The 14,506-nt window shown below is 42.7% G+C and overlaps 1 protein-coding gene across 1 annotated transcript in view; it reads right to left on the bottom strand.

Annotated features, from left to right (window-relative positions):
* Window positions 1-13,517: 13,517 nt before the first annotated feature.
* Window positions 13,518-14,506, bottom strand: part of AIG1 (androgen induced 1) — a 131,090-nt gene continuing 130,101 nt past the window's right edge. The window contains exon 6 of the mRNA XM_069010549.1: window positions 13,518-14,164. Coding sequence (XP_068866650.1) covers window positions 14,127-14,164 — 38 coding nt within the window. The 3' untranslated portion in view covers window positions 13,518-14,126. The remainder of the gene's footprint in view (window positions 14,165-14,506) is intronic.

The following is a 14,506-nucleotide window of genomic DNA, read 5'->3' as shown; positions in this document are numbered from 1 at the left end:
GGATCTTGTCAGTCATTCTTAAGTCTTCCTTAATATGGGAACAATCACCTGCCATTTCAACCATTTTTTGCAAGGGACACAGTGGGTTTAATAAAATGCACACACCTGCAGTCTCAACCTCTTTTTATTTTCCGGTAAAAAATTTTTTGTGGGGATTGCAGATGTGGATGGGCAAGGTAAGAAACCGTTCCTTGTGACAACTGAAAACCCATCCTGGCCTATATTCCATCATTTTCTGGAAATGCTCTGCACATATGCACACTGGCCCAGCTCTGAGTGTCTGTCCAAAGGATGAGGGTGTGCTCGTGTCCTGTGGACACACTGCACGTGCAGCACCCTGAGACCACGGGATGTGAAAGTCACCCACGTTTGCTCTGTTACAGGTTACTTGGGTTCTGTGGCCCAATACGCAGGAGATTTTGCTCTTCGCTATTTCTGGGCTCAGCTTTTATCTTCAGGAATTCCAGCAGTGGAATAGGGTTTATTCCTACATGGTCATCATTTGCACGTTGTGACACAACCCCTATGCCATGCAACAGCTGCTCATTTCAGACTCATCTTTCAGAAGTGGTGAATATCCATGGCACTGCCTGTACTCTCAGAGACACGGAGACACTCAGCAACTTTAAAAGAAATCCAAGGAGGCCTGATACTGAGGTCCCAAATTATGTTTAGATAATGGTTCCAGAACAATCAAAACATTTTTTCATTAAAAGACCTCCTAAGGAAGAATTAAACTGGTAGTGCTCTATGGTAAATTTAGCTACAGTGTTTCTGGGACAAGATGTCCACAGAACAAGCATCCCTCATTTATCACCAGAACATCTCAATTCTGACCTGAAACACAAATTTGGTGACACATGTAGTAATGTTTGTGGTCTGTTGCAAATGGCAGCCAGTGAGGGAATGTGTTGGTTTAAGGCACACAAGTAAAAAGCACAGCTTTTATAACTTCAGCTTCATTTGCCTTTGCTGGGAAAGGAAATAATTACTCTATTTGTTTTGCTTCCAAGATGGGAATAGCAAATGTATTTCTCACCTCACTGAGAGGAAAAAAAATCACACCCAATATGGTTAAGGTGCACCACTTTTTGCAGAGCAATGTGACAACCTTGCAACTTGAACACAATTTTTTTTCTTTAGCTGCTGCCTTCTGGGTTTTTTTTCTCTTTAATGTGGTTTATTCTTGAGAGATACTTCATGCGTGAGCATCTTGGATTGTTTCCTACAAAATAGCAGAGCTCCTAAATAAAAGGAATGGGTAGGGCAGAAGTGAAGCTTATTTCAAACATGGCTTTAGAGGAGCTGATTTTGCTGCCATGAGAAGGCAAATATGTGGCCATGGAAGAAGAATGTCTTAAAATGAGCTACACTCCAGGAGTGAGCAGATCAGTCCTTCCTAGAGGCCTGTGGTAATTTGTTTCTTGGAGGATGGGAGCTGTGATTCTGCTGAGGCTGCTGCTTTTGTTTGTTTGCTTTTGCAGTGAACATGCTGCAGTTGAGATCACCTTTTCCAAAGCTCAGATGCACCTTCTGGAAAGCCAGGGCCCAGATGAGCATTTTGATATTTGTGTCCCGTGATCAAGGGCAGAGCCTTGGGAGAAAAACTGGAGCACAGCTGATGTTCAGACCAGGAATGCACACAGAGCTGCTGCTTTTTGACCCACTGCATGACCATTTTAGGGACCCTCCTTTGTTTTTCAGCTACTGCATGCTATGACACAAATTTCTGCCCTGTGAAAGGGGAGTCCTTTGGGACAACTCCTGCACAAGTTTCCCCTCATCCCTCCCCAGCTCCAGTGACAGCAACCTGTGTCCTCACACTGCTTCTTGGCCTCAGCTCCCTCACAGTAAGGTGATCCACAAAGTGAACATTAGACGGCATTTTCTGAGCCAAGGATTTTCCCCTGGCAGGTTGCAGAAAGGCCCATCTGCTTCTCTCGGGGCTGGTGTTGCCTCCATCCAGCCTCCACAGCTGAGTGCATCTTTTGCTTTGACCACAGTGATGCTGGTGACAGGGGAGGAAACCTGGCTCTAGGTAGAGATGTGTAGGAAAAAAGTTGCATTACACATAAGTCCTAAAACTTGTCTGACTGGACAAGGATTCCAAAGCACAAAGAGGGGTTGTTGCTCCCCAAGGGTGGTGGGGCCTCAGTTGAGGTGCAGCCTGTTTCCTCCTTGGAACATTGAGGGGAGCACGGCTCAGCTGGAGGCAGTGGGGCCAACACACCGCCTGAGCGGCCACACCGGGCACACAGTGGGTGACTTAAGGACATACTTTCAGACTTAATTCTGAGTTTCCTAGGTTTTGTCAGTTTAAGCCAGATTCCTAATGTTATTTTAATGCAGTTGTTTTGTGTGTGAATAATATGCTTTCTATGCCAAACCACAAGCCCTGGAACTAATATCTCATAAAAATGCCTAGAGTCCAAAGCTAATAGCAGTAATTCAGCTGATCGAGTGATGCCTAAAAAGTTACAGATTAACTCTGTTCCCCAAGGGGAAGTAAAATTAAACTCAACTTCTGAGGGGCTGGGTGCTATTTTGCACAGCGTCTTAGCCTGGGCCGAGGGATGCAGCTTGCTGCAGACCCTGGGCACCCCATGGCAGGGCTCAGTGCCCTGTGCGCAGAAGTTGCGGCGGGGGGTGAGGGATTTTCATAATTTTTTCCCTTAAAAAAGCCCCCACCCTTCCAGCAACACCCCACCCAGTGATGGGTCACTACAGCTCATCCTCGCACAGCCCTGCTGCTGTGGGCAGCGATTCAGAAGACGCCAGAAAGGGGCGGGGGACGGTCCCTCACTGCCCGGCTGGTGGTGTCTGGATGAGGGGCAGCTGCGGTGAGATCCGGCCCTGTGGCTGCCAGGCGCAGTGGGCAGGAGCTGGTGCTGGACCCAGCAAGGGGGCAGGTGCCCCTTCCCCTCCCAAAGGGTTTGGATGAGGCAAGAGTGACTTGCGGTGAGCAGAGAGGGGACATGGAGGGTCAAAGCTGTCCCCTCACGCTCCTTTCGGGCGGGAAAGTCGTGCCACAGGATGTCAGTGCAGCCTGTGGGAACGCCATGCCTCCCGAAAGGAACGTCTGCCTCCTCTCAAGAGCACACAGGAAGATCTCTTTCCCAGAATATCTTATTTAGGCAACTTGCATCACATCAGCAAAGCAGAATGCTTATTTGGGAATAAGAAAATGAGATGTGGCCCCAAGTGAGTGCTTGCCTGGAGGCTCGTAGCAGAAAGTTTGAGGAGGCAGCAGAGGCAGCTGCTGGCTCGCAGCACCGAAGGCAGAGCTGGGCGGGCTGGAGGCCCGGACAGCTGGTGTTTGCTGCCTGTGCCGTGTCCTCCAGCGCTGGCTGCGGAGCCGTAAGGTACCGGGGATTTTCCTGTTACAACACAAAGGGATCAGCTAGATTAGCTTCTGCAGAGGTGAGAAGGAAATGTGTCATGTTGACGGTTTATTTTGCTCTAATTGGATTCAGACCCTCTTTCTGAATAAATCTCAGTTTACTCCAGCTCTTGCGGTTTTTCATGGCTGTGAATGCAGAGGAGCTGTTCCAGGGATGGGCAAGTGATTCTCGGCTTCAGTGGGGAAAGCAAAGGGATCACGCTGTGGTCACTAGAGGCAGGCAGCCTGCAAACAGCACGGCTGTTTGAGGAAGCTCTCATGGTCACATCCCAGATGAGGCTTCGTGGACAACTTCTGGCAGCACGAGGTAAAAGCTGCTCTTTGAGCAGGGAATTCTCAGCTTTTCAGTCTTTCAGACATGACATCCACAGCTGCTCTGGGTAAGCTGCAGCAGCACAGCACTGTGACCTGGGGGCAGGGCAATCCTGCCCGTAAGAAAGCAGCGTATGCTGGTCCTCTTCTACAGGGAGAGCTGCGCTGTCAGTGAATCTTCTGCACTTCATCATCTTTCTCTAGCTGGCGTGGAACACTGTAGGAAAATTATCTTGGTCTGCTGTTTTTTTTGGCCTGCTCACTCAGAAACACGGAAAGTACCTGCAGCAGGGGTGGCTTCTCAAGTCCGTCTTTTAAATCTCTGGAAACAAAATGAGCTCAGATGGAAAAGAAAGAATAAAGAGCATAGTTTAAGAATCCTAGGTCTGGGTGGCTGCAAGCTGCTAATCGACCTTCTGTGTTAATCCCTCTAAACCAGCAAATGCTTTTCACTTCTGTGTCCCTTGCACTGTGGAAACTTCTGACATCTCTGTACTGGCCAATGTGGTTTGAATCCCTGCCTCTGAGTCACATGGGTATCAAAATACTCAGCTGGACTAAGTAATGCTCTCTTGATGAGCACAGCAGAAACCAGACATAAAATAAATCATTAAGTCAATGACATTTTTGGAGGATCTAAATTATGTCTGAATGTGTTACAGAGTCAACGCTTGATTTTGAAATTCTTCCACTTATTTCTTGTTCTTACAGGTGCAAATGAATGCTACATCAGGAAGACACATTTCTGGAAAGCATCTGCTCCTGCAGTTTCCAAAGATGTCTTGTATTTGCAAATGTCTCTTCTTGTACACGAACCTGTGACTTGTCTGAGAGAGTTTCGTTGGTCTTATTGGAACTGGACATAAAAATTATCTTTTATTGTTCTTTTGGTCATGTTTCTCTCTGTGACATTGTTGTATTTTCTGTTGGCTTTGATATTCTTTAATTGATCACTGAAGGATCAATTAAATCCAGATGCTGGGTACATTCTTTGTTTGAGGTGGGTATTGGAGTACTTTGGTATCTAGGTTGTCATATACCTTTTGCCTTGATCATTTGCTCTTGCAGAACTCATTTGTTTTAGTGCTTTTAGAGCCCATGGGAGGTGCTAAATAAATACTTCAAACTATAAAAAAAGTTACTGGCCAACTGTGAGGTGGTAAAATTAAGTAAAATAGTCGGCATCACACAGGTAAGCAGAGCAACTGTTTTTCTCTTCCTCTGTTGTCCTGATTCATTCACAGCACATCAGATCAGACTTTTACATCCTGCCTACCTCCAGAGTTTCCTACAGCAGTATCCATCCCGACTGAAAAAAAGAAGAGGAAAAAAGCCCAAGATAAAACCAGTATGATCAACGAATTTGAAGGAACTTTTTTTTTTTTTTTTTTTTTTTTTTTTTTTTTTAATATGGACAATACAGTCTGTTTTTGCTTATCTTCAGTTCTGGAGTGCCTGAGCCATCTAAGAAAATTTATCCTGAATCAGACATGTAGGATTTTCCTAGCAGGGAATATTCCAAGCTACAAAATGAAAATTAGTTAAAAGGAAAATAGCTGAAAACAGAGACTGCTACTAGAAAATATGATACAATGTGGACATTGGGAGACACTGTAATACAGGAATCCTTGCATCTACTGAAGTTTGCCACCTCTACAACAAAGATGCTTTGCTTCCACAAAGCAGTGCTACGCAGGTTTTTAGGGAAGGAAGCAAAGCAGAGCATTATTTCTAAGGGAAATCACAGGTGCAGTTAGGAGAGCTGGCAGTAAAGGCATCCCTTTCCCAGCACAGTACCCACACTGCATAGTGGGAATGGCTCAACAGCAGAAGCAAAGACAGGATGGGCTTTAAGGGTTACCCAGTGAAAAAACTGGTAGGGGTGACCAACAGGCTGGCAGTCCCACTCTTGCTGTCTGCCAGGGGGAAACATGAGCGAGAACAGGCTACTCCTCTGCAGACTGAAAGTAAAGATAAATGAATTACTTGATCCAAAACTTTATAAAAACAGCAAGATGACTTTTGGAAATGCAGAAAGACCCACCCGTCTGTTGCCTTGTTAGCAAGATGAAAATTGAAGGACACTGTATAAGCTGAGGGAAAACCCCAACACTCTCCAGCACAAAATTCAGTTAAATCTCTGACCTCAGCAGCTTCCAAATCACATAAGCATCAGGAATACTGGAGGGCTGGGGCACAGGGCCTTAAGAGGTCAGGGCAGAAAATGATGTTGTCTCCTTGCAAGAGAAGATATAAATAGTATTTAGCATCTTCAAGCAGGCAAGTTCATAAGTGAGCCTGCCTGACTGTGAACTGGCTTCTTTGACAACTTAGTATTCAGGAGAGGGAAGAATTGCCATAGCAACATTCCCATCTTCTGACATGTATCATGCAGATCATGTAGTCAAGGCAGCGCAGCACCCTCTCACACATGTGCTCTGTGAACTTTTGTGTTCCCGACATTATTAAAGAGAGAACTGTGTCTCATGATTGACACACTTGCCTGTGTGTCTTTACGATTCCTTAAAAATATATGGAAATTCTTCCCTTCCCCCATCCTCCTCCTTTGAACTGTTTTCTCTTTTCCATCCCACTAAAATGATGAGAACAGCTCCTGCCCCAGATCTGTAGATATATGTTCCTGACAGTAGTCCTACGCTATGCAAATGTGTAAACTGCAAAATGTAGAGGGCTTTAAAAAATTAAGTATATCCAGCAGAATCTAAATTCTGAGTGCTGAAAGGAACTAGAAATCTTTCAGTACCTGCATAATTAATACTCTATTAAACAAAGCCTTATATCTTTTTTCTTTTGGGGTTATTTATTTAATTTTTGCTTTGAGTTACCCTGAAATCTCCAGACACACACATCACCCATTCCTGTGGCACATGGCAGTACATATGCCACCCTGTGTGGGAGCTGAGTTCACAAGCAGAGCAGAATACTTGTTTGCAGCCAGGGTCTGACTAACCCCTGGGATGGCTTGGGCTGTGTAGGAAAGGCACAAGGACTAAGCTGTGGGCCACTACAAACAGGATGCTGCAACACTGTGCAGTGATACCATGCCTGTAACCCTGACAGCAGTGACAGTCAGGTACTTGACTTTACAAGTGCTCTTGATTTAATTGTATGATAGGTCCACCCAGTGGACCTCTTTCTAAGCTTACTGCCTAGTCAGTATTGTGGCTCCTTTCAAAAACTCTGTAATGCTAGAAAGAGTTGGAATATAATTATACCACTGTATTTATGTGTGTCTTTTAACTATGGCTATCCCACCAGGGGTTCTGACATTAAAAGTACCACAATATACTGTCACGTGCCTACATACTTTCTCCTCAGGCCTGGGATTTTACACGTTCTGCTGTCCTTGGCAGGATGCCTATTGCACCATTTCTGCATAAGGGTTGGCCTCAGTAACTCCATTCTCCAAGGAATGGGCTCAAAATTCTGCATAACTCTAAGGCCTCAGCAGAAAGAAACCAAACCCCACTTTGACTGAGTGCTCTTTCTGGACTGTATGCACCTAGCTGTGGGCTACACGTGACCGAGGTAATTTTTCTAATCAGGTTGGTTTTCCTCTTGGCTGCCTTCTTACACAAATCCCCAGGGCTGCCTAAGCATTCACTGTAAAACATTCCCGTGGGATGGCAAAAGCTCCCACTGTCTGTGCCAAGGGGGCTCCTTTGTGTAGCGGTTTGCTGGAGGCAGGTAACCTTTAGATGGTAACAGCTCCTTCTATCTTTCCCCCACCCACATTCCTGTCCTCTCCAGCACTCTTCTCCAGCATTTAAGGTTACTGTACAAGGCTTTGGTACCTTTCCTGGTACCAAGGGAACCAGGACCTCATCATACCTCAGGCAGGGTGAATGTAATTATTAGTTGTGGTCAGTGTTGCTTGATGGTTCAGCTGGGATTACATCTCCAATGAGCCATCTCCTGAGCTTCACCCATGTTTGAAAGCACTCCCTGCCTTGGTGTATACCTGCCCATTCCAAGAAATAAAGATTCAAGAAATTCCCTTTTTTATAACTTATTCCATGGTAACTCTTGGCCAGCACATGCACAGGTAGTTGAGGTCCTCCATTATTGTAATTTTTGCTGCCTTGCTAAGTATTGTGTGACTAATTGCCTCTTCCTACTCCGTGACTAATAGCACTCCTGTTAAGCCACCTCTTGAGAGAACAGTTTTGCAGCTTAATACCAGTCACAGAAGAGGGGTGACCTCCCTCTTATCCCATTACATCTGTCAGGTGTAAACTTTGGTGCCAAACTGAGAACCATTACTATAGAAGAACAACTTATTTTATTTTACATAGTAAATAAGCTAAGACAATTATATGTAGACAGCTAGCCAAGAACTGTTCTGCCTGCAAAATTAAACATACAGAAATGCAGAGTCCTGCAGCCACAGACTGTCCCTATTGCTAAGGGCAGGATGGCCAGCAGCTGACCAGCCTTATTCCCAGGAGAAAAGTAGGAGCACAAGGGGCTGTCAGTTTGGAGTTATGGTGGCCTTACTGCCCATGTCAAGAATGATGCCTTTCACAGTGCCTGACTTCTTTCCATGCTAAGCAACTGCCATTTAACATCCCACTGTCATCATTTGTTCCTGCAGAAGATCTTGTGTGCATACATACGTGCATATATATGTGTGTGTCCATGTGTGTGTTTAACTTCTATCCACACAATACACGTACAGAGGGGACTAGCTGCATATTAGGAAGCAAAGAGATACTCTGTCCTAGAACTGACTGCACTACAGCAATGTCTACATTTAGAGAGCACATTCTCCAGCCTAATGGTAGATGTTTACTTTTTAATACACAAGCTATATATAAAATGCTGAACTTGAACACCACTGGGCTATTTACGGCATTAATAACATGAAAAAGATGCTATTTCATTTCTGTCTCATTTTACACCCCTCTAAGGAACAGCTGATACCTTCTCTGGTGGGCCACAAAGTCTGTGGCCTACCTTTCAAATTTCTGTACTGGCATTTATTGTGATGAGGTTCAAATCCCTTTACAGCTGTGGTCTGAACAACAAAGGGGCACTTAAGGGAATAAGTCTACAACTTGCTCTTCTGGGTTACATTAAAACCCATTGATTTCCATCTGTTACTTGAACAAAACAGAGTGCATTTTTGATAAAAATAAAATTGCTCATTTTGGAGAATATACGCTAAATATATTTCATGTTTGTGGTCTGCAAATTGGGCAGAGCTGTTCTTCCTAGTTACTTAAATAATACCAGCAAGAGGAAGTCGCTATGCTCAAAATGCCTATTTTCACTCTAAGCCCAAACTCCTGTCATGACATCATTAGAAGCACTGCACAAAATGCCCCACATGCCAGTCCACTTGTGCCCATATTCAGCAAAGCCCCTGCAATCAAAAGCACGTGGCGTGTGCTTTGAGCTCACGATGTGCCCAAGAACTTTTCTAAACAGATCCTTTTACTTTCCAGTTTAGTTTCATTCTCCCTTTGCTCTTGCTTTAAAAAGAGGAGAGAGAGAGACCATCACCACTGTAGAAAGCTGACCAGTCAAACCTCCAGTTGTTCTTTTCTTCCCTGTGACTTTGACAGTAGTCAAACTCCCACGTTTCTGTCCTTCCCAGCAACACCTGTGGCCCCAGTTTAATCAGCTGGCTACAGCAGCAGGTGAAGCTCTGAACCACAGGAGCAAAGCAGCTGGGGTACCCTAGTGGAGATAACCTCCTCTACTGGGATGCACCAGGCTTTGATTAGGAGCTTTCTTGTGCTGCTGCAGACAGAAAACACCTGTCACCTGTTTGACCCTGCTCATATGACAGAGAGAGCATTAAATATAGGATTAGTAGCCTTTCTCCAAGACTGCATTCAGAGGTGAACCTACATCTCTCTTATTGCTTGCTCCTTTACTCCCAGGGCAGGAACACCAAACCTGCCTTGCTGATGCTAGCCTCAGGTTGATGGTTTCTTCAGGACTATGCATCAGCTCAAGTTTTAGATGATAAATCTTTTCAGCATTCAGTCTAATGGTATCTGAGTCTTCAAAGGCTACTGAAGTGTGAATCAGAGCAGACTGACCAATCCTTACAGAAAATAAAAGGCAAAGAATAAATTGTTGTTAGGATTTGAAGCAGTCTTTAAAAAGCAAATTCAATAGGAAAAATGAACTGAGAAGTGCCTGCCTTATACACTGCACTACAAACTGCCACCTGGGAGCCTGCAGAGTGGTGAGCCATTTGTCAGCCTGCTCAGTGTCCAAGTGGCTTTGACGTGCACTGGTGGTAATTTTGCTAATATTGCTCCCATGGGCAGAGAAGTGAAGACTAGGGAAAATTAGGGAAAATATTTGTCATTTTCCCTTAAAATAAGGCAATGGTTCCTACAAAAAGACAGCAAGTTACAGTTTTATCCCACACAAGCCAAATCACAGACTAAAATAATTTAATGTTGAAATTGTGGCACAAGTTTGCAAATTGTGGCAATGCTTTTGTAACAGAGTGGTATAGAAACTACAAATACGTGTTTTGGGGCACCTACATGCAGGCAGAAAGTAAGCATGAGCTTTCTAAAGCCAAATAGGGGATGTAGTCACACTGAAATGCATGACAACTCGGTGGCTAGACTTTCTAACCAGCCTTAAAAATAATCCCCCCTTTTTTTTTGTGTTCTATTACTAAAAAAAGAGACTATTAACACTGAAAAGCTGGGCATTGAAGAGTGAGGTAATGTCAGCATTTAGGCCGTCTGTTCAACCTTAATTTGGCCCCTTGTATGAATTATGATATTGCCTTTAATTAGATGATCACACAATATTTTTTCCTGTGCCTCATTCGTAACACATGATGGATGGTGCTCACTGAATGATGAAACTGTATTTTGTTTTTTCCTTGTGGTTCAAGGTGTGGCAGCCTTCCTTATTTACTGTACTCTGTGCTCTTTTCTGACAACAAAGCTAATGATTCCTTCGCCGAGTTTTCTATGGGGTTTATCATTACAGCTACAACATAACAAACATTACTAATTTAATTTTATTGCAGTCCTCAAGGGAAAAGCTAGCATTTTTTTCACTTAGTTCATCCATCTAGAACCTATTCTTGCTGCTCAGGTTGTCATCAAGGCTTTGCTTCCCTCACACTTCTATGTGAGAGCTCTTGGGAGGTATTGACAATACATGGGAAGCAAAGTTGCTTCCCCATTCTGGTCTGTCTTGGGTAGTCAAGGCATGGAGAGGGTCAATAGATCAGGGATGGCAGGGAAAATCCTATTCAGCCACAAAATGGATTATTCCCAAAGTTGATAAACACTCTGGAGAATTACCTGTGCACTATAGGGAAATGCAGGCTTATTTTTTTTCCCTAAAATTTGGACAAAGACAAGTAAGATATTCCCCATAAATTCAGAAATGCTACAAACATAAATGCTGTCCTCAGACTGAGTTCCACAGTAAAAAAAATGTTTTCCAGACCTTTTTTTTTTTTTTTTTTTAATAGATTTGCACTTGGAAATAATTACTTATTCTGAAGCTTTCCACCAAGAAAATAGTTCCCCAAGAAAAATACCTTTCAGGGACAATTTCAGCCAAGATGGTTGAAATTTGGCAAGTTTACAAGTGACTTTTATTTTAGTCATCATTCATCCATCATCTTTCTTAAGAATGATGGATTGTGTAATCCTAAAGGGAATGAACACAGTCTAGAAGAGTGCTCTCTGGGTACACAGGCCCCCAAGTTATTTATATCATGGTTCATACATCAGAGGCTGGATTTAATGCTCTAAAATGTTTTTGACTTTAAGTATGATGATTCAAAGCTCACAGGAGGTGGAGAACTTTTTGAGATGTGAGAAGACAAATTGAGTTCAAACCTTCTTCAAACCTATAAATTTCCTTAAACCAAATGGAACCCACCACACTTTGTGTCACATATATTGCCTTTGGCTCACATTGCCAACCTCAGGGGCTTAACTGAGATCTAAGCTTGGTGTCTATTCTTTTGAGGTGCTGAATATTCACAAATTCACAGATATGAGGGATGACAACTTTAAGCATCCCTGTGCTGTACCTCTGAAAAGAAGCCTTCTTTCCCTTGGACACCTACCTATGGATTCATCTATGCAATTTTGATCTCTGACATTTCTGGTCTCTTTATATTCTTACTACATTTCCAATATTGCATATAATGACATGGTATTAGAAGAAAAACCTATCTTGAGCAGGTGCAAAACTTGCTGACAAAGAGGAATCTTTCCATCAATGTCAGTTTTTGAGATCTCAGACATTCAGTACTCAGTGGTTCAATATATACAGCAGACATGATCTGAGTGTGCTCTAGCAGAATGGGTACAGCTGTGTGGCACTTTGGCACTTCTTATTTTTATTTAACACATTCTTCCCATCAGAATGAATTTTGTGAAGGAAACAATATCTGTGAAATAAATCAGTAATTAAAAAAAAGTCCTAGACTTAAAAGCAGAGCATAGGTTACACAAATTCTTCATATTACAAAAAGTCAACAGGTTTATGCTTTGGGCTTCCCACCCTAAGCCACAGTTGCTGCTGTTGGAAAGTACAGCCAGATTGTCCAGAACATTCACTGTCCACCACTACTTTCATGTGCTACCACACCTTTCAGAAGCAGTGACCCTAAACAGTTCCTGGCTCACTAAACAGGACCGAATTCATGCCTTCTTTCCTTCCTGAGTTTTAAAAGCCTGTTGCAAATAACAGACATCTTACCACCTCCAATCAAGCCCTAACTATCTGTGGATAGAGCAACCATGCTGCAATATCACTGTGCACATGTAATGGAAGCTCAGGAACAGCAAAACATAATATCCCTAATGCAAGGCCACACGGCTATGGCCATCTGCTTCCAAATTCTACTGGTTTTGTGTGTCCTGTCCTCTCCCTCTGTAGGATCATCAGAGGAGCTCCTTCTTTATCGGGCCACTTATTTCCATGAACTTTCTAGTAATTTGCTTAGCTTTGAAATCTTTGCAACTCTTGATCAGCAAGGTAAAAATAATCTAGAGGACGGACAAAGACCATATCATCACAGAGCCCTATTTTTGAAGGAAACAAATCAAAAAGCACATTGTTGAACTTGTGCTGTTTCCTATGATAGTGTGTACATAAATAAATTTTGAAAGTACTGTGGAGGCATGTAATGAGTTGCAAGAGATCAGTTTTCCCCAGAGTTGTTCCAGAGCAGAAACATTGTTAAATCATATTAAAACTCTGCAGAAATCCTGTTACTAAAAACAACACATTCACACTACACATACTCAAAGTGCTCTGCATGTGTTAAAATAAATTACTAAATACACTAATGAACAAATACGTGATATGAATATCAATATTTGGATCATAAAGCTACTTTTTAATAAATATTTTCTTGCCAGAAATTATTCTGTTCACTTTATTTTAGTTCTAGACAATTCTTTCTGCCTACTAGAGTTACTTCTTGATTGTCTAATAATTAAACAGAATCATGCCAAACTTAAACAATCGCCAGTATTTTGCAATTGAATTCCTAATACAAACAGGCATATGTTTAACTTTAAACATTCGCTTATGTGCCTTCCTGAAGTAGACTTAAATGTTCTCTCTTGTACAACACGAACAGCTCAGCCCCACCTATTGGGAACTTGTAACTTGAAAATGCAGGATCTGTTATTTTACTATGAAAATAAGAAGAAAAATTCTCATGTAGAAATGATATAATCTACAGTTGACACTGGAAAACTTGAAAATATATCATTCAAATGCCATCAATCCATCCAAAATTTCAAGAATCAGCATGAAGAAACAGAAATGCAAGGATAATTTCCTCTTTATTTAGGCCTTAAGATCTGAACACTGTAAGTAAGATTTCACTGAACTGGTAAAATCATTAACATAACGAATTTAAGGCAGCTGTTACATAGTGTTACATTAATATTTCAGTCAGACTGAACTCTTCTTTAGATACATTCATGCAATTAACTTCTATGCTGTACTTTGAAATATATAGGATTGCTTTGTCTCCCTGTATTAGACCTATCTCGTTAAGCTTTTCTCAAACAATACAGAGAATGGACTCATTGTTCTTCTTGGCAGAAGTAAAAAGATCTAATGACTTAATGTTTTAATGACTTATTTGATTCAAGAAATGCACGTTGAGAATGCCTTGGAGATAAATATACATCTCATATGTGTATGCCACATGCAAGCATGGAGAAATAGGAATGAAGATTGAAACATTAACATTATTCTTAGCTAAAATCATTTTCCCCCCATATAAAATCCAAAAATATCCTTGCACTGAGAAGTGGGTCCATTAAACTTCCTCCTTTCCAAAAGATTCCTCTCCATGCCAACCTCTGTTGGGGATGAGAAATCTTCCATGGAGCCATAAACAATCCTCTGTGTTGCCTCTTATTGTTCACTCCAATTTCGGCTTTTCTTTTCCTTCTTCGATACCTGAAAACATATGGAGAGCAGCTTTTAAAAATCTCTCACTGAATACAAATGAAGGGTTTCCTCTAATGCATTAATCTTTCCTTTTCCTTTGTCAATGTTGTTTCTCCTGCGCTTGCTCGCATGTGTTACCTCACCTGCTGTGAAGGAAAACAGCATCTGCACACCTGATGGCAGTGCTTGTCCAGGAAGGAACTGCACAAGCCTCCCTCCCTCACTCCCATTTTCAGACCAGCCTGACCCCCTGCTGCACGCCCAGCCTTTGACGGCTGCAGGGGTCTGGGAACACTTAGTTCCCTCACCTGCTCTGCTTACCTACTAGCAAACGAAAAGAGATGTTTCCAT

The sequence above is a fragment of the Aphelocoma coerulescens genome, chromosome 3 (genome assembly GCF_041296385.1).
Source record: "Aphelocoma coerulescens isolate FSJ_1873_10779 chromosome 3, UR_Acoe_1.0, whole genome shotgun sequence".
NCBI classification, from domain to species: Eukaryota; Metazoa; Chordata; class Aves; order Passeriformes; family Corvidae; genus Aphelocoma; species Aphelocoma coerulescens.
Note: the sequence above shows the minus strand (reverse complement) of the source record. Positions and strands in the feature narration are given on the sequence as shown.